The sequence below is a fragment of the Pinus tabuliformis genome, chromosome 1_2 (assembly GCF_031772625.1).
Source record: "Pinus tabuliformis cultivar Carrire ecotype Pingquan chromosome 1_2, CPIR1, whole genome shotgun sequence".
NCBI classification, from domain to species: domain Eukaryota; kingdom Viridiplantae; phylum Streptophyta; class Pinopsida; order Pinales; family Pinaceae; genus Pinus; species Pinus tabuliformis.
Genome location: NC_142298.1, coordinates 795935392 through 795953048, shown reverse-complemented (window position 1 = coordinate 795953048; position 17657 = coordinate 795935392). Strand labels below are relative to the sequence as shown.

At 41.8% G+C, this 17657-nt stretch overlaps 1 protein-coding gene across 2 annotated transcripts in view; it reads right to left on the bottom strand.

Annotated features, from left to right (window-relative positions):
• The window catches only part of FHY1 (Haloacid dehalogenase-like hydrolase (HAD) superfamily protein), a 389630-nt gene extending 372301 nt beyond the window's left edge, over positions 1-17329 (bottom strand). The window contains exon 1 of one of the 2 annotated variants that reach the window (XM_089394049.1): positions 17019-17329. In XM_089394049.1, coding sequence (XP_089250175.1) covers positions 17019-17287 — 269 coding nt within the window. In that variant the 5' untranslated portion in view covers positions 17288-17329. The remainder of the gene's footprint in view (positions 1-17018) is intronic. The other variant, XM_089394048.1, reaches the window with a different exon arrangement.
• Positions 17330-17657: the final 328 nt, after the last annotated feature.

The following is a 17657-nucleotide window of genomic DNA, read 5'->3' as shown; positions in this document are numbered from 1 at the left end:
CTAGGGATTGTATTGTTGTTGGGGTGTTTCTTGAAAAAATTCCAAGTAAAGGAGGAAGATTTGCAACTGGAGAGAGTCTCTCACGCAGTATGGAATTTCTGGGCATAAAGACTGTGTCATCACCTACAAGCCTACGCAGTCACTTGGGGAGGTCAAATGAGTGGAGTCTTGGGCAGAGGATTGAGGAGTTGGGTTGCTCAGATTTTGGTTGGAGGATCATTGTGGGGAGTTTCCTGGCATTTTGGGAGCAGCAAACATCATTCTCTGTTACAGGTGATAATTTCTGGTTGCGGAGAAGGGCCTAGCGAATTTTGAGGGTCAAAACCAGAGCAAACACTTTCTAGGTTTTTGGCAAGGATTCCAGTCCTAATTTTATAGAATTTTCTGGGCAAATTTGAGGGGTTGGATCAAGCTCTCAAGACAGCCAACGGTGCAAAAAAACAAGGCTAGCGCAGAATTCTGGAGGACCAGTTTCTACAACAGTCAAGCATTGACATATTGATCACCTGAGGCTTGTAGCTTGCCTATGCAAGCCCAGGTGCACTATTTATATTTCCTATTGTACTCCAGCAACTGAATATAAATAAAATTGCCCATTTTGGCATTTGAGGAGCATTTGTTGTCTTATGGGTGTTTACTAAAATTTTTAAGAGTTATATTTATTGCATGTCTTTGGTTATCACTGTAAAATTTCTATTAGGAACTTTACATCTTCATAGTGTAATTTTATCATTGATGTATTTATCATATTCATTAATATTATTATTTTATTCTAGTCAAATCATGTTCTTCACTCTTATGAGTCAAAAAGAAATTATTTCGAGTCAAAGAAAATGTAATTGAGTCATGTCCCATTTGGACATTTGTAAGAAAAAAGTTTGAATTTTTATTGAGTCAAAGTCCACCAAAATGTACAAGTCAGTCCTCCTTGGGAACAGGTTAGCCTGGGCCACCAAGAACCATCTATTCAACCTCTTGGACATGTATATATATAAGGACCTATTTGGAGTGCCAATCAAGCACATACAAGAAGCAATTTTTGAACCACGAAAAGGAGAAAAGAAGTTGAATTTTACAAGAAGAATCTAGCACGTGTCGAAGAATAATTTTGTGAATGAAGACAAATTTTCTATGACTACTGTAGGCCTGAAATTTTAGGAAGATGACAGATTTGGATAGTTTGACCATTGTTGACTTTGACTAGATTTGACTAGATTTAGAGGTGACTTGGAAGAGGGTTGGACTTGCCACTTTGGTGGTAGTTTTGGGTCTTGGTCTTGGTCTTGGATATCTCATTTTGATTTGATTATATAAGAGAAGAATTGTTGTTGGGTTTTCCCCCTTGTAGGGGTTTTCCCTAGCTTGGAGCCTAATTTTGGCATCTCTTGTCTCTTTGTTTTCCTGATTGATTGAACATTTGTATAATTGCTTGATGAAGAAGACATAACACATAATAAAATGTTATCTAACATTCAAAAGTAATTATAAAGAAGAGGAATAAATTTTAATCTACATTATACTTGGTTTCTCAACACGGCCCTCTTTGCCTCTCAAAGTCACAGTTGTCTCAAACTGTAGCCTATAGAGGTTCTTCACCTTCACTCCAATCTGCTTCATGGCTCCAAAATTTAAGGGCTTGAGGTAGGCCTTACATCTATTGAAAATAACCTCATAACCCTTGTCCTCTAGGATTGAAACTGAAACAAGGTTCTTCTTAAGACCTGGAACATAGAGGACATCCTTGAGATGAAGAGGGTTACCAGACTCCCTCTCAAATCCAACTATACCCATGCCCTTGGTCAAGTACCTACCATCATCTCCTGGCTCAATATGAAACTACATGTCCTTCTCCATCAATTCGTTGAAATATTCCTTGTTCGTAGTCATATGACTAGAAGCTCCACTATCAATGTACCATATGTTGTTGGATGTTGAGCTTTCCATGCAAGCTATAAGCTAGAAATCCTTCTCAAACTTGGAACTGAACTTGTTTGCCTCTATCAAAGCTACCACTTGTCCTTCTTTGACCCTTTCTTCCTCTTAGGACACTTTTTGGCATAGTGTCAAACTGATGGCACTCGAAGCATTTTATCTTACTTAGATATTTCCTCTCTTTCTTACCTTTGGAGCTAGACTCGGCCCCTCTTGCGCACTTTTTGCTCTTGGCCTTACCCCCTTACCAGCTAGGGCAAAGTTCTCATCGTCCTCATGCTTAACATGAGCTCCAAATCTAGCCTGCCTCTTAATCTCACCCTTGAAGCAGACACCCCACAACCGCTCCCAATCTAAAAAAAATTCTTTGCCACTCACTGTAACCTAGAAGTTATCCCACAATTTGTGAAGTCCTAATAGTGCAAGACTCACCATGTCTGCTTCAGGTATTGTCTCCCCCACGCCGTCTAACTCATCCTTCATAAGAGATTATGGGCTCCGACTTGCCCATTTAGATATTTCTGAGTTTGACCTTGAGCACAAGCTTTTTGACCTCACTTGAGCCCTCGTAGAGGTTCAAAATGGTTGTCCACATTTCTTTGGTAGTCTTCTTGCCGAAAATATGTGGCACAATATGGTCTTTCACTCCAAGAAGAATAATCCTCCTTGCTCTAGCATCATTCTTGTTATGTTGAGCCAATTGTTGAGGATCAATTGGTGTGGCTAGTGGGTTCTCCACGAGCTCCTTTACACCGTAGTCAAGCTCCCCTGAAATCCTCTCCTTCCATGAGCAAAAATTCGTTGCTCCCTCCAAATGGTGCTTTGGTCTCAAACCTTGGTAAGACATTTTGTTGGTAAAATTCCTCAAAAACCCTAGCGCGTTGGTCTGACTAATAAAAACTACACTCTATGGGTCAAAAACTTAGGTCGCATTGCTAGAAACCCTAGCACACCCCTTCAGCTATACTGTGTCTTCCTTCTACACCTTAACCTGTTCCAGAGGTCGAAACATGAGTGCTAGTCTTCACTTAGGATGTGGTTATGATACCATGTTAGTTTTCTTAAAAATCAGCTATCTAATTTGTGAATTATACTAAGCAAAGAGCTGAAAATTGAAATTTAACTTTAACCCACAAATATATTGAGTTTACTAACTAGCATGTGTTAATTTTAGATAACAATGGTATGTTCTATGCTTTATCACAATTTACTCAATGTTCCTTATCAGCCCAATGACAATTTCCAATTTCCAGTAGCAATCACATTAACTTAAATACATTGGCAGTAAATGCAGATAGAACATAAAACATGTAAAGAAGACAAGCCAAGACAAGAGGACACAAGATTTGGTGCATGCCAAGGAAAAACCCCAATGTGAAGAAAACCCTTTGATCAAATATTCTTATTATTCTTCAATAGTTCAGCACTGAGAGAGAGTACATAGATCAAATTCACTTGCCCAATACATAGACAAAACAGCCCTATCAAAATCAACAGTTAGCAACAATCAATTGTAGCCCTAACCAGAAAGTCAACGATGGTCAAATCAGCGTCAAAATGTCCTCCAAGCAGCTCGGTCAATAGATATCCAATTCAGCCTTCCAGGACAGTCAAAGTCAGCCCAAAACAATTCAGTCAAACCCAGTCAAAATAGAGAGAAACACAGCTATAATTTTCTCCAGTCAAATCTAATGTCAACGTTGGTCAAACAGTCCCAAACACCTCGATTTTTGTGCCAATAAATGCAGCCTCCAAAGATCGAAATTTTGCCCTGAAAACCAAAGTCAACAGAGGTCAAATGAGCCATGGTCAATGTTGGTTTGTTCCTCTGAAATTCGGCATGTTCTGTCCCAGAAAAATTCGACCTCCTACCACACGTGCAAAGAAGAGAGAGGTTGTCCCCAAGTTGTACGAACCAATCAAGAGAGGAGAGAGAGATGTATGATGTGATGAGTGATGTCCAAATGAGGAGAGAGGTCACTCCTATTTATACAATTCGTTGAGGGTGTGGAGACACATCTATTGGGCTTCTTGAGCCTACATTTGACTGAGGCTGACCTTGACAATTTGTGCATGAGAGAAAATAAATTCAAAATTCCACTTCTGCTTGTCAGAATGAGATGATCTTTATATCAAAATTGGACCTCTCGAAAAGAGGAATCCAATGCAATAATCATCTCCATCATATGAGTTGTCCTAAGGTGGAATTTGGCCCTAGTTGCCAATTTTAACACTCCCTCTCAACTAGGGAGAATTCCACCTACCAATCCATCTGTCATTATGTACCATCTCTATCATCGTTGCTTTGCTCTGCTTTGTTGAACCATGAAGTAATAATGAAGAAGAAGTGATCGAGTGTGAGTCACAAGACTTTACCACTCTCCACTTGCGCCTGGGGAGACTTCCTGATAGAAGGAGACCTGGGGATTCATCCCTCTCCCTATCAATCAATAGGTCTCGGTCGACGTTAATCGCTTACGCTCACTTCTCTCCCTCGGCCTCCTCTCCCCCGGGAGCCCAGGCAAGTATCCAGTTCAAGTATCCAAGCCAAAGGGTTGAGCTTCATGAACTGACTAGAGCTTCTACGTGATTAGAGTTTCCACCATGTGACTAGAGGTTCATGTTGACCTTCTAGCTCATACTGCCAACTAGACTCGACTTTCCATTTCAGAAGAAAGGAGGTGGCCTGCGGGAGTGATTCTATAGTATGCATTATGATCAAGATAGTCCTCAAGGAGGCAACCTATTTGATGACTCTAAGCAAGGCAGTTCGGATCCGGTAGGCAAGGAAGGGAATAAATAGAGTCTAGCTTGGTGAAGAATTTGGCTTGTTGCAGCTAAAAAGTCATCAATCCTTGGCAAAGGAAAAGTCAGTCCTTAATCCCAGATAAAGTTGTTGAACACCAGGCATCCTAGTCATAGGGAGTACGGCAGTTACAACGCATCCATCGATAGTGCCATCGTCTCTGACCATCTTTTCCCAACTCATTAGCCATATGAGAGGTACTTCCCATGAGTCTCAGACTCCATGGGTAGGATGTGTGATGGGGCATCGGCAGGAAAAGGTGAACCACTCATCCTTCTCATATGCCATAGGAGAAGGTGAACCACTCATCCTATGCATATGTCAACCGTAGGGGAAGGTAAACCACTCACCTTACATACACGTGTTCGCAATCGTAGGGGAAGGTAAACCACTCACCCTACACACATCTCAACCATCATCAACCGTAGGGGAAGGTGAACCACTCACCCTACATGCATGTGTTTGTAATCGTAGGGTAAGGTGAACCACTCACCCTACACACATGTCAACCATCATGGTGTATCACAAGGGAAGGTGAACCACTCACCCTGTATCTAGCGCACCACTAGGGGAAGTTGAACCACTCACCCTATGGTCGCTCATAGCTCCAACAAGTACTCCAAACCCCCAGGAGCTCCCAGAGCTCAGTGTCCAACTCATACAGGACCCTCATAGGAGGGTCGTTCCATGACTCCAAGTCTCTCTCGAAAGCTTAAGAATTTGGCCTTCCCCAAAGGCTTCGTGAGAATGACTGTGACCTACTCATCCGTCCTAATGTGTTATGGTTTGTAAATAGAACGAAGAGGGGGTTGGTAAAACTGAAATAAAGCAAGTAAGCATAACTGGCGTTCCTAGGCTGTCCGCTAGTATCTGGGGGTTAAGCCCGCTCGGCCCAATAAAGAGAATAGTGGTACTCCCCTAAGGATTCATGAAGCAAGTGGTTGTTGGTAGCAAAAGTAAAAACATGAATCCAGTGGGTTTTCCTAGGTGCTCCCTCCCTCCATGCAATAAGGCACGCACGGTGTGGGCAGAGCCTTATTGCTCCCTGTTGTACCATATCCCATATAAAGTGGTACCTGATATTAATGTGCTTGGAGCGATCGTGGAACACGAGATTCTCTGATAGATGAATCCCACTTTGGTTGTCGCAAAAGATCACGGTGGTATCTAGTACATACTCAAATAGCTCACTGAAGAGCTTCGTGTTGTAGCGGCTACAACCACCCTCCAAAATTTTGGCTCGCATGCAAATTTCGGAGCCTACCTTGGATCCTGCGATCGATCGTTCCTTGGTCACTTGTTGGTAAGCTGATGATCTCAAGCTCCCCTCCTTGATCTTAAGAGTTGTTCATGTTCTCATCTTTATGCAGCATGTGTCATCTTTGGGCATAGGGATTTTTGTTTGTCATGGAAAGGGAATGTTGTTTTGCTTCAAGGGAAATCTTGTGCATATGAGTTGTTTTCATTACATAGACATGTTTCACACTCACTTCACGCACTCTTGTCGCGAAGGTTGTTGCATCAAGCAAAGTATGTTTTATAAATTATGGATGGTCTACGTTGTATCACTAAGTGTTTGTATGTGATCATAATCGAGTCCTATCACTGTTTATTTCCTGAGCAACCTAGCCTCATCCAGCTTCCCAAAGTTGTGCACTTTGCTTCTGCAACCCTCAAGATTTTTCCCTTGCCTACTGGAACTGCGTAGTGCACAGAGACCCCAGCGTCCCTTGGCATCCAAAGCTACATAGTGTTTTCCTCCAGTGTCCTTCCCCCAACCAGAACCCACTATCATAAAAAATTGCGCAATATTGTCCCTCAACTACTCAGTCAACCTTGCAACCTGAAACTACGCAGATGTGTCCTCCCGGAACCGATCCCGCAGCAATGCCTTGCATCCAAGAGTTGCACAGTATTACCTCTCAGCTGCCCAAGCTGCACTGCACTTAGAAACTGCGCAGATGTGTCCTCCCAGGACCCCATCCCACAACAGTGTCATGTGCCTCAAAACTATGCAATGTTGTCCAAGCTGTCATGTCTGTCTTGCATGCAGAAACTGTGCAGATGGGCCTCCCAGGGCCTCATTCCAATAGCAATCACTACCCGTTGAAACTGCGTTGATCTATCTTTCAATGACTATAGGAAAAGGTGACAAGCTAAGATCACTCCCAAGGAGTTGAGGAGAAGGACCAAGAGACTAAGTGATGGAAAAAGATCAAGACCGCATGCAAACTCCATTGGATGCATGATCATCTTAAGGGTAAGTATGGTAAGTAAAGAACAACTTTCGAAGTACATCTCTTAGTTGAGTTTGCAGGACTACTTGTCATTGTCATATCATCCTATCTTCAGTAACATGCATGTGTGCAAACACAAAAGTCATTTCATGTGTTTCCTCTACATGTCTTGCTTCATTTTCGCTTGTTTGACCAACGGTCATCTTTGGCATGTTGATTGCTATGTCATGCTTGCGACCCTGTTCTAGTGACATAAAAAGTTTTTCTTTGTATGCATGAGTTGTTCTGACTATGTAAACACCCACCATACTCACATACAAAGTTGTAGACATTGTCGCGCAAGTGTCGTCACGATCGTTCAGTGACCCATCTTAAGTGTCACACTTGTTGCTCTCACCTTTAGACGGTTGCACTGAGCACATGTTGTCTTGTTGGTTTGAGGTGTCTTGTCGTTGAGTCATGCTAAGTGTGTGTTCACAAGGTCATATATACATGAGTTCACTCACTCACACACTTAACCATTTTTCCTAAAAATTTGTCGACCGAACAACCTTCCATCAACCGAACCTCCACTGAGCTACACTACACAGTCTCAACCCTTAGTGACACTGCATTGTTGCCCAAAACTGCGCAGAGATTGAGGTTGTCCTCCCGGGCAGCCTGCACTATGCAATTCTGAAAATGAGCAAGCTAATTGTCTCCCAAAACTACACAGAATTTGTCCAAGAAGCCACTCCAGTCTACACTTCCCGCAAGACCATCCACCAAGCCTCCCTCTGGTCAGCTGGAAGGTCTAACTTGAGTTGTGACCCAGGGCTGCACTCATCCCCAAAATTGGGCAGTAGTTGTCCAGCCTGCCTACCTGCACTGCCTGCAGAAACTGCGCAGACATGAGGGACAAGCCTCTGCTGCCTGTCACTGCACTATCTCGGGAAATTGCACAGTTTTGCCAGGTAGTGCCCTTATGGCCTGCTCTGCTCTTCTACTGAAAACTGCACAGTTTTCACTGACATCCCTCCTGTTGCCTGACACTCGACTCAGCCTGGAAACTGCGCAGTCATGTCCTGCCTTGACTATCTCCTAGAACTGCACAGTTTTGACCAACAACTCCCACAGCCTGATCTCAACCTCCTCAAGAAAACTATGCAGTTTTCACTGCCAGTGCTTCCTGCTACCCACACTACCTCCCCGGAAAAACTGCCCAATTTTGCCTCCCAATTGAGCCCTCTCCCACAGATGTCATTTCTTGTCCCAGACTGCTCAAATTAGCCTCCCAGTGACCTCTGCACAATTTTTCCCGACAATGCCCTGGAGTCCCGCATCCCAGCCTGAGTTGTGCTCTACGCAGTCTCAGTACCTTGTCCTCCCTCCTGGTCACCCGGACTAATCATGGAAAACAATGCATCATGGTAGATTAGGAGATTTTTAGATTTGATGTTGTCTCGTCATGAGTGATTGCAGAAGCATGTACATGAATGGAACATGGCACGACGACGAACGAGATGAAGAAGGAGCGCATGCTAGAAGACTTGCTCGCAGTTGGACGAACACGCAAAGCATACCAAGTAGCAAGCGAAGGAGATACATACACATGCATGAACCATCAAGCGAATACCAAGACCATCAAAGACCCCGCACACTTCATCATGTAAAGGTGAAGATATGATACACCAAGAGCATACTCATCACCCAACAACATAGCAGCTTGACACGGACACCACAGTCAGCATGTTCATGTTAGCAGTGTCATGTCGAGTTGTGTCATGAGTCGTCTCGACCACATCACTACTTTGGGCCATACTTGTTGTAATCAATGTAATGTAACGTGGAAGTCCAAGAGACCCACGGATGAAGTTGAAGAGTCATGTAAGTCGAACAGTCATGAGGGAAGTCGAAGAGTCACAAGGGTCAGTTTCACCCTTGGCTATATATACCCCCTCATTTGCACATGCAAAGGACTTTTCACCTTGGCTCCTGCCATATAGCCTTGAGAGTCTGTAGTCTGTTCTTTGAGGAGCGAGGAGTGGCTCCAATGTCCCACTACTGGGACTAGTGATGTATGGTGTACAGATGTGTCTTGGATCTTTTGCTTAATTCAGAAGCCTGTCTCAGGCTAGCACATTTTCACGCATGTTTTGTATCCATTTGTAAGACTATTCTTTAAACGTTTGTAATGCATGTTTGCTTAACCTGTACTAAGATAGTTGAATTACTTCGGTTATTTTAGTACTCATATTGTTGAAGATGTGTTGTATTGTTTATCATTGTTGTCTCGTCCGTGTGGACTACTCTGTCGGACATTAGACAGACCATCTTTGTCTTTTCTTGGTTTTAACAACCATCACCCCTATGTGGACTATTTTGCTGGACGATGTACGTGTTTTCCCTTGAACTTTGGTTTTTCACAATTGCCGCATCCGCTGGATGTTGGACAAACCCTTGTTGTTGTTCGCATGTGTTTCTTCCTGGGTTGGGACTATTCCCTCTCATCAAGAGGCTCACTTTACCTCCCCCTTTCGACAATAAGAGAACCCGGACACAGAGTTATGTTAAGCACTCACCAAGCACATGTACCTCGTTGTTTGAAGACTAAGTATACCACTCTCATGTGTTGACAAGCAAGAGCTAAGGCATGTCTTTAAGATAATGGAAACCAGGCCATCATACCTGATGGGACTCCAACACCAAACGTGTGAGGTTTAGTTGGGACTTCATACAGGGGAGATCCCCTGAATGTTGGCAAATCCAGCACTGTCAACACCTCCTCAACCAAACAGCTTCACAACAGGCCATACTCGTAGCAATGTATTCAGCCTCGGTGGTGCTCAAAGCAATCAATTTCTGCTTCTTGCTCATCCAAGATATTGAAGCAGACCCCAAAGAGAAGTAGCACCCAGACGTGCTCTTATGATCCACCACATTGCCAACCCAGTCAGCATCTGAATATCCGTGTAGCCTCAAGTTCTCAGCAGTGTATCTCAATCCATAGTGGATTATGCCTCGGAGATATCTCAAGAGATTCTTAGCAGCAATCCAATGAATGTGATGAGGCTCGACCATAAATTGACTCAACGTGTTCACAACAAAGCATATGTCAAGACGGGAGTTGACCAAGAACATCAGGGCCCCCACAAGTTGACGATACTTAGAAGGGTTCGCTAATCCGGACCCAGCAACACTTCCACATAGCTTCTTGAAGTTGAGTTCCATCGAAGTAGATACGAATTTGCAGTCCACCATCCCACATCTCTCAAGTAGCTTCACAATATATTTTCCTTGAGAAAGGAAAATCTCACCTGGCTTTTGCCAGACCTCCAGTTGTAGGAAGTAATGCATCAATACTAGGTCTTTCATCTCGAATTCGGAAGCCAACTCCCTCTTGCATTGATGAATGAGAGAGTCATCACCTATTAGAAAGAGATCATCCAAATAAAGGACTAGAATGAGAGGTCTGTCCTTTTCAACTTTGAAGTATAAGTTTGGGTCAACATCACTCCTTGTAAATCCCATCTTCATAAGATAGTTATCAGTCCTCCCATACCAAGCCCTAGGGGCTTGCTTCAACCCATAGAGAGCTTTTTTTCAACCTGCATACATGTGTCTTACGATCTTGAACTTCGAACCCCTCGAGTTGTTCTACATACACTTCCTCCTTAAGTGAACCATGCAAGAAGGAAGTTTTGACATCCATTTGGTGTAGGCTCCATCCTTGTGAGGCAGCAAGAACGGATGGTGGTATATCGGGAAACTAGTGCAAATATCTCATCATAGTCTACTCCTTCCTTTTGAGAGAAGCCTCAAGCACCAAATCTGGCCTTGAACTTTTCAACACTCCCATCAGCTCCATGTTTGATCTTGTTGAGCCATTTTGAAGTGACCACTAACGTGTCTTTGGGTCTAGGAACCACATCCTATACATCACTCTTCATGATCGTCTCATATTCCTTATTCATCCCATCCTTCCAAACTTGGTGTTTCACGGCTTCTTCGAATGTACAAGGCTCAAATTGTACAATGGTACTCCTGGCAGCTAAGTACCCTTGGTACCTGTTCAGCTTCTTGCTTTCATGAAATGTCCCCCTTGGTGCAATATGTTTCTCAACATCTTCAAGAGTATCTTTGAGCCACAAAGGTATTTTTCTTGCAGTGGGCTCACTAGGAGGTGGATCAATGGGATCCATCAGACCTTCCACATTGGCCATCGGTTCATCAGACGGAGGTTCATGCTGCTTTCCTGCATCATCATCATCTTTGTCGTTCCTAGGGATAGGAAGATCTTGTACTTTTCTAAGGGAAAAATCTTCATCGAAAGTGACATCATGACTTATTTCAACTTCCCTTTGACCAGGCACATAGATTCTATATGCCTTCAAAGTTTCATTGTAGCCCACAAACGTTCCTTTCTTCCCAGATGCATCTAGTTTGTTTTTCTTCTCTTTCGGCACACGAAAATATACGAGACAACCAAAAATTCTAAAATGAGAAACATCAAGTTTCTTACCGGTGAATACTTCTTCAAGTGTCTTGAAGACCAATGCTTGATGTGGGCATCTGTTTTGAACATACACAGCGGTGTTGGCAGCTTCTCCCCATAAAAACTTCGATAAACCTTAGTCATGAAGCATGGCACAGGTGGCTTCTATGATAATTCAATTCTTCCTTTTGGCAAATCCATTTTGCTCAGGAGTATATATAGTAGTGGTCTCCCTCTTAATCCCAACTTCTCTACAATAGTCAATGAATTCCTTTGACTCATATTCGGTCCCATTATCGGTCCTCAAAATTTTGATCTTCTTCTCTATTTGATTCTCGACCAAGGATTTGAAAGAGCAGAACCATTTGAACACTTCGTCCTTCTTCTTTAAGAAATAGATCCATGTTTCGCGAGAAAAGTCATCAACAAGAATTGCATAGTACAAATATCCACCCAAAATTGTCGCAGGCAACATAGATGATAGATTAGAATGGGCCAGTTGAAGAGTATCGGTAGTTTGACTTTGAATTGAGGGGAATGGTCTCCTTGTATGTTTTCTAGCTGCACAATCCTGACATACACCTTCATGATCTAAGTTGAATTCGGGCATACCTGTGACCATCTTCCTTAGCAAATCTTCGATGCCATAATTCAGATTGAAGAGAAGTATCGCAAGTCATCGCTCCAATGGACTTCCTCCAACCTATAAATCCAAGAGTGAATGCATCTCTCGGGTTCCTTTTCCAAACACGAACCATCCCATCAATGAATGTTACCTTGAAACCTTTATCTTCCATCGCATAAATAAAAACCAGGCTCTTTTTCAGATCAGGTACATACGACACTTCTTGTAAATGAAGGGTTTGCCATTGATTTAAGTGAAGAGTAACAGTCCCAATTTCTTTTACAGAATAAGTGGCATTATCCCCAAGTATAATCTCCATAATTGTCTTCTTTTCAATCAAGTTTGAGAGGGCCTCCTTGTACCCAGTGAAGTGCCTTGAGGCAACACTATCAATCAACCAATGATCCAATGTTTGCTTTTGTCCAACATTAATTTCTTCATACCTGGAGTTTCTCAACTTCTTGGGAGGATGACCATTTCCATTTCGAGCAGCGGGAGCATTCCTCTTTCCTTTTAGCATGAGCAGAGAAGGCAGTAGGATTGTTTCCATTTGAGGACTTGTCTCTTTCCATCATCCTTATTTCTTCTTGAGTGTATCTAGTCAATAATTCATCAAATCCCAGAATCTTGTCATTGTTGAGGATGGTAGTGTTAAACATATCCCATTCTCTTGTAAGGCTTCCAAGTGCAATAAGAGTGAGCTCCCGGTCACCAATGACTTCTCCAATAGATAGAAGATCATTCTTGATTTCGATAATTCTCATGAAGTAGGATTGAGAAGATTCTCCTCTATCCATCTTGATGTCTTTCAACTTGTTCTTGAGAAAGAGAACTTGATTTGCATTATTTACTTTGAACATCCCAACCAGCTTGTCATACATCTCCTTAGATGTTTCCAAATCAAAAATATAGGCAACCAAAGGCTTGTGAATAGAATCAACAATAATTTTCTTAGCTTTAACCTCACCTTTCTTGTACTTTGTTTGTGCAGCTGCAGATGCATTTGAAGGAGGCTCCACTACTCTTCCTTTGACATAGTCCATGGCATCATTTTCTTCCAAAGTCAAATCTAGAGACATCTTCCATGCATGATAGTTGGATTTGTCCTTAAGCTTGTCCTCAGATTTGAAGTAAGATGTAGTCGTCATTGGGACTAGTTCCAAGTCCTTGTCCAACAGCTTCCCATAGTGATTGCTTTTCCTCACACTTGCCCGGGCTTTGTTTTCACCTGAGCTCTGATACCATGTTAATTTTAGATAACAATGGTATGTTCTATGCTTTAGCATAATTTACTTCAATGTTCCTTATCAACCCAATGACAATTTCCAATTTCTAGTAGCAATCACATTAACTTAAACACATTGACAGTGAATGTAGATAGAACATAAAACATGTAAAGAAGACAAGCCAAGACAAGAGGACACAAGATTTGGCGGTAGCTAGGGAAAAACCCCAATGTGGGGAAAACCCCTTGATCAAATATTCTTATTATTCTTCAATAGTTCAGCAAAGAGAGAGAGTACATAGATCAAATTCACTTGTCTAATACATAGACAAAACAGCCCTATCAAAATCAATAATCAACTATAGCCCTAACCAGAAAGTCGACACTGGTCAAATCAACATCAAAATGCCCTCCAAGCAGCTCAGTCAACACGATCCAATTCGGCCTTCCAGGAGAGTCAAAGTCAGCCCAAAACAATTCGGTCAAACCTAGTCAAAAGAGAGAGAAACACAGCTGTAATTTTCTACGGTTAAATTTGAAGTCAATGTTGATCAAACGGTCCCAAACCTCGATTTCTGTGCCAATAAATGCGGCCTCCAAAGATTGAATTCTGCCCTGAAAACCGAAGTCAACGAAGGTCAAATGAGGGCCCGTCAACGCTGGTATGTTCCTCTGAAATTCGGCCTGTTCTATCCCAGAAAAATTCAGCCTCCTACCATGTGCGAAGAAGAGAGAGGTTGTCCCCAAGCTGTACGAACCAGTCAAAAGAGAGGAGAGGGAGATGTATGATGTGATGAGTGATGTCCAAATGAGGAAAGAGGTCACTCCTATTTATACAATTCGTTGAGGGTGTGGAGACACATCTATTGGCCTTCTTGAGCCTACATTTGACTAAGGCCAACCTTGACAATTTGTGCATGAGAAAAAATAAATTCAAAATTCCACTTCTGCTTGTCATAATGAGATGATCTTTACATAAAAATTGGACTTCTCGAAAAGAGGAATCCAATGCAATAATCATCTCCATCATATGAGTTGTCCTAAGGTGGAATTTGGCCCTAGTTGCCAATTTTAACAGCATGCAACAGAAATAAGAAACAAATGAATACAAACACACCATAAAACCATACACAACAAATTTACCCAGGGAACCCCGACTTGGGAAAACTTGCAAACTTGGTGGCTTCTATTAGGCTGCTTCAACAAAACATATTGTTTAGAAAAATTTTACAATGAAGTAAGAACTTCCCTTGTATCTTAAAATTCCTCAACACACTAATACACCCTCTCTCAGCCTCTCGACCCAGTCAATCTGTGCACTGTACGGATTCGTACAGCCCTGAATACGCCCTGGCTAGAGTAAATTCGATGTTGGATGAGATCTGAAGCTTGTGTGCCTCTCTTTCTCCCTCTGTTTGTGCTGATCCGAAGTCCCAGTTCGTTGAAACCCTAGCCTGAAGTGTTCTCTTCTTGCTGCCTTCTGTCACCAAGTCTCTAGTGCATGAATTAACCAAGTGAACACCATTTTCCCCCCTTAGAGATCAACCTGGGCCCACCACTGCCACAAAGGGCTGAGATCAAATCTCCTTGGATGGTTGAGATCGCTCTAATTCTTGACTATATGAAAATTTACAAGTCAAGAAATAATAAAAAATGTATAACTAAGCCTTGGTCCCACTCGTGAGTCCCTTAGCCAAATTTAGTGCACCTGCTAAATTTGGCTGAACCCTTCCTCCTCTAACTCGATTTAACATGCTGCTATCTTATGCTTAACTTGTAGTTCTAACACATCATGACTACGATGAAGAAAAACATGTGATTGAAGTTGATCATAGAGGTGTGAAGGTGTCTGGGAAATAGGGTTCTATCATACAAATACAAGTACATAGTTCTATCATACAAGTACAGTTTTGATGTGTTTTCCAGTGTGAACATTGTAGTGTATCGGCAGTTTCATGCCCCATTTCTATTATGACCATTAATTGACATGCTGCTATCTTATGCCTAACTTGTAGTTGTAGCACATCATGACTATGAAGAATAGAAACATGTGATTGAAGTTGATTGTTGAGGTGTGGATGTACCGTCTGGGAAACAGAGTTCTATCATACAAGTACAACCCAAGGAGATTTTGTATGGTAGTTAATTTTGGGCTTATCCGGAGGTCTTCCACCCAATCTTGATGTGTTTTCCGTTACGAACAATGAAGTGTATCGACAGTTTCATGCCCCATTTCTATTATGACCATTAATTGACATGCTGCTATCTTAAGCTTAACTTTATAAGTTTTCTCTACATATTGCAGAATTCATTTCCACTTTTCCAACATAGACCACTGGTGAGCACAAGGGGAAATATTATATAGGTCTTTCTCCCTATTTTACAACTCCTTATAGTAGATGGTGTTTCAACGGCAATAACATGTTTATTTTGCAAATAGTGGGGAAGATATTGTGCTTGAGAGTTATCCAGGGAGTTTCCCAACGTTATGGGTGAAAATACAGCAAGTATTTTCTAGCTATGCTATTGTGTAGCAATTGCCCTTAATGATCAAGTAAGAACTGGAAATAACAGTAAATAGGTATCCACATGAATAGTCAATTTATCACCTTGAAAATGATGGCAAAAAAGCTAGCTCAGGTAAGACCTTTAAGTACCAGGTAATGCTAGGGCAGGACCAACTTTGGGAATTGATCTTTCAATGCCAGGTTGATCATGACCTTATTGGGTTGACCTTTCAGGACCAACCCTTTGTTAAAAAGGGTTGCCAAGGACATTAATAGGTTTGCCTTAGCTACTTTGCAGAGCTGGCCGAGGTAAGATCTTTCAAGATCAACCCAATGAAAATAAATATATCCCTTACCATAGTAAAGGTAAGGGCAACTTCAGGACCAAACGAAGCAGGAACAAGAAAGGGGTTGGTTTTGGTGTGCTCGTCAATCAAACCCATCTGCATTCATAGAATGAACCTTCATTGGGATTAGCAGGGGTGAGACCAAGTGCAGTGAAGTCTGCATAGCGCATCTGTTTTGGGTATAAAGCCAATGGCACCTCGATTCGAAACTTAGTAAAGCCGAATACCATGGACTTCACCGCCTCGTCCAAATATCACAAGCCAAAGCTTGCTCCAATTTCCCATAGAATTACCCCGGGGCTTTTCCAGCTAGTGGCCACTATGGTCTTGTTTAGTCCCATTTTCCACAACAACTCCATCGACTTGGCGTTTATGTTTTGGTACTCATGTTATGACCCGGAGGTTAGCATATGATAGTTAAATTTGAATTCAACAGATGATAAAGCACATCAATACAGCTTCTTTTGGACCTGACCAGAGGCTGAAACGTATCTCGCACCCACATTCTTCCTGTGCCTTAGGAGGTATGCACCAGCCCATTACAGAAATCTATGCCATCTAATGGAAACCTCAGCCTCCGACTAATCTTTGCTCGTGAAACCTTCTCTCTCTTACAGTGTACTGCATGTTACAGGAAAAGTGGAAATACAAGTTTCTTCACAATTGAAGGAATAAATGTTTCTAATTCTTTGTTTCATTGTCTGTAACAAGGAATGTTAGTAGTAGTGCCCATAATTGCCGAGTCATGGATACGGAATCACTCAAAGAATGCAGATTATATGTACCAAATTTAAGAATATACAAGAATTCATTGACCTCGAATCTAGAGGAATTTACATGGCGATGATGAAATTGAAGTCCATACCCAAAGAAAGCAGGGACATCTTCATAGAATGGATCCCGAACAATGGTGCCCATCACATCAAAGAGGAAAATGGGCAGTTTTCTCCCCTTTGAGATGTTGACATCAGGCAGAGATGACAAATGGGCAAAGCTCATAATTGATCTCTGTGGCGAAGTCCGAGAAATGGCGATGCCGAGTGGGAATGTGGTGTTCGAGAGGAATTTGTGAGCTGAGAAAGCCATAGCTGAGGCCATGATGTATCGGAACGTCAATGCCAATAATAGACACATTCTCAAATTCAAGTAATAAATATATTATTTCGTCGTAAAAAATTATCGTGTCCAAACCAGCTCGGAATGAAAAATAAGTAAAATGCACCCTTTTTGGGCTATAAGAATTCTAGGTAGTAGTTTAGTTACAAATTCTTCTAGGAGTTATGTAGTAGTTTAGTTACTAATTTGTAGTGCGTTAAAAATGCAATAATTATTCAAAAATTGATGGAAAGTAGTGTTGTTGTTATGTTATTTATTTTCCAAGATGTTATATAATAATTTTATTTTTTCTTTTAATGTGTTATTTATTGAGGTAATTGGTTCAAGAATTTTTAATGTGAGAGTTTTTTTTTTTTATAACTTTTGTATAATGATGTTTATGTATTTT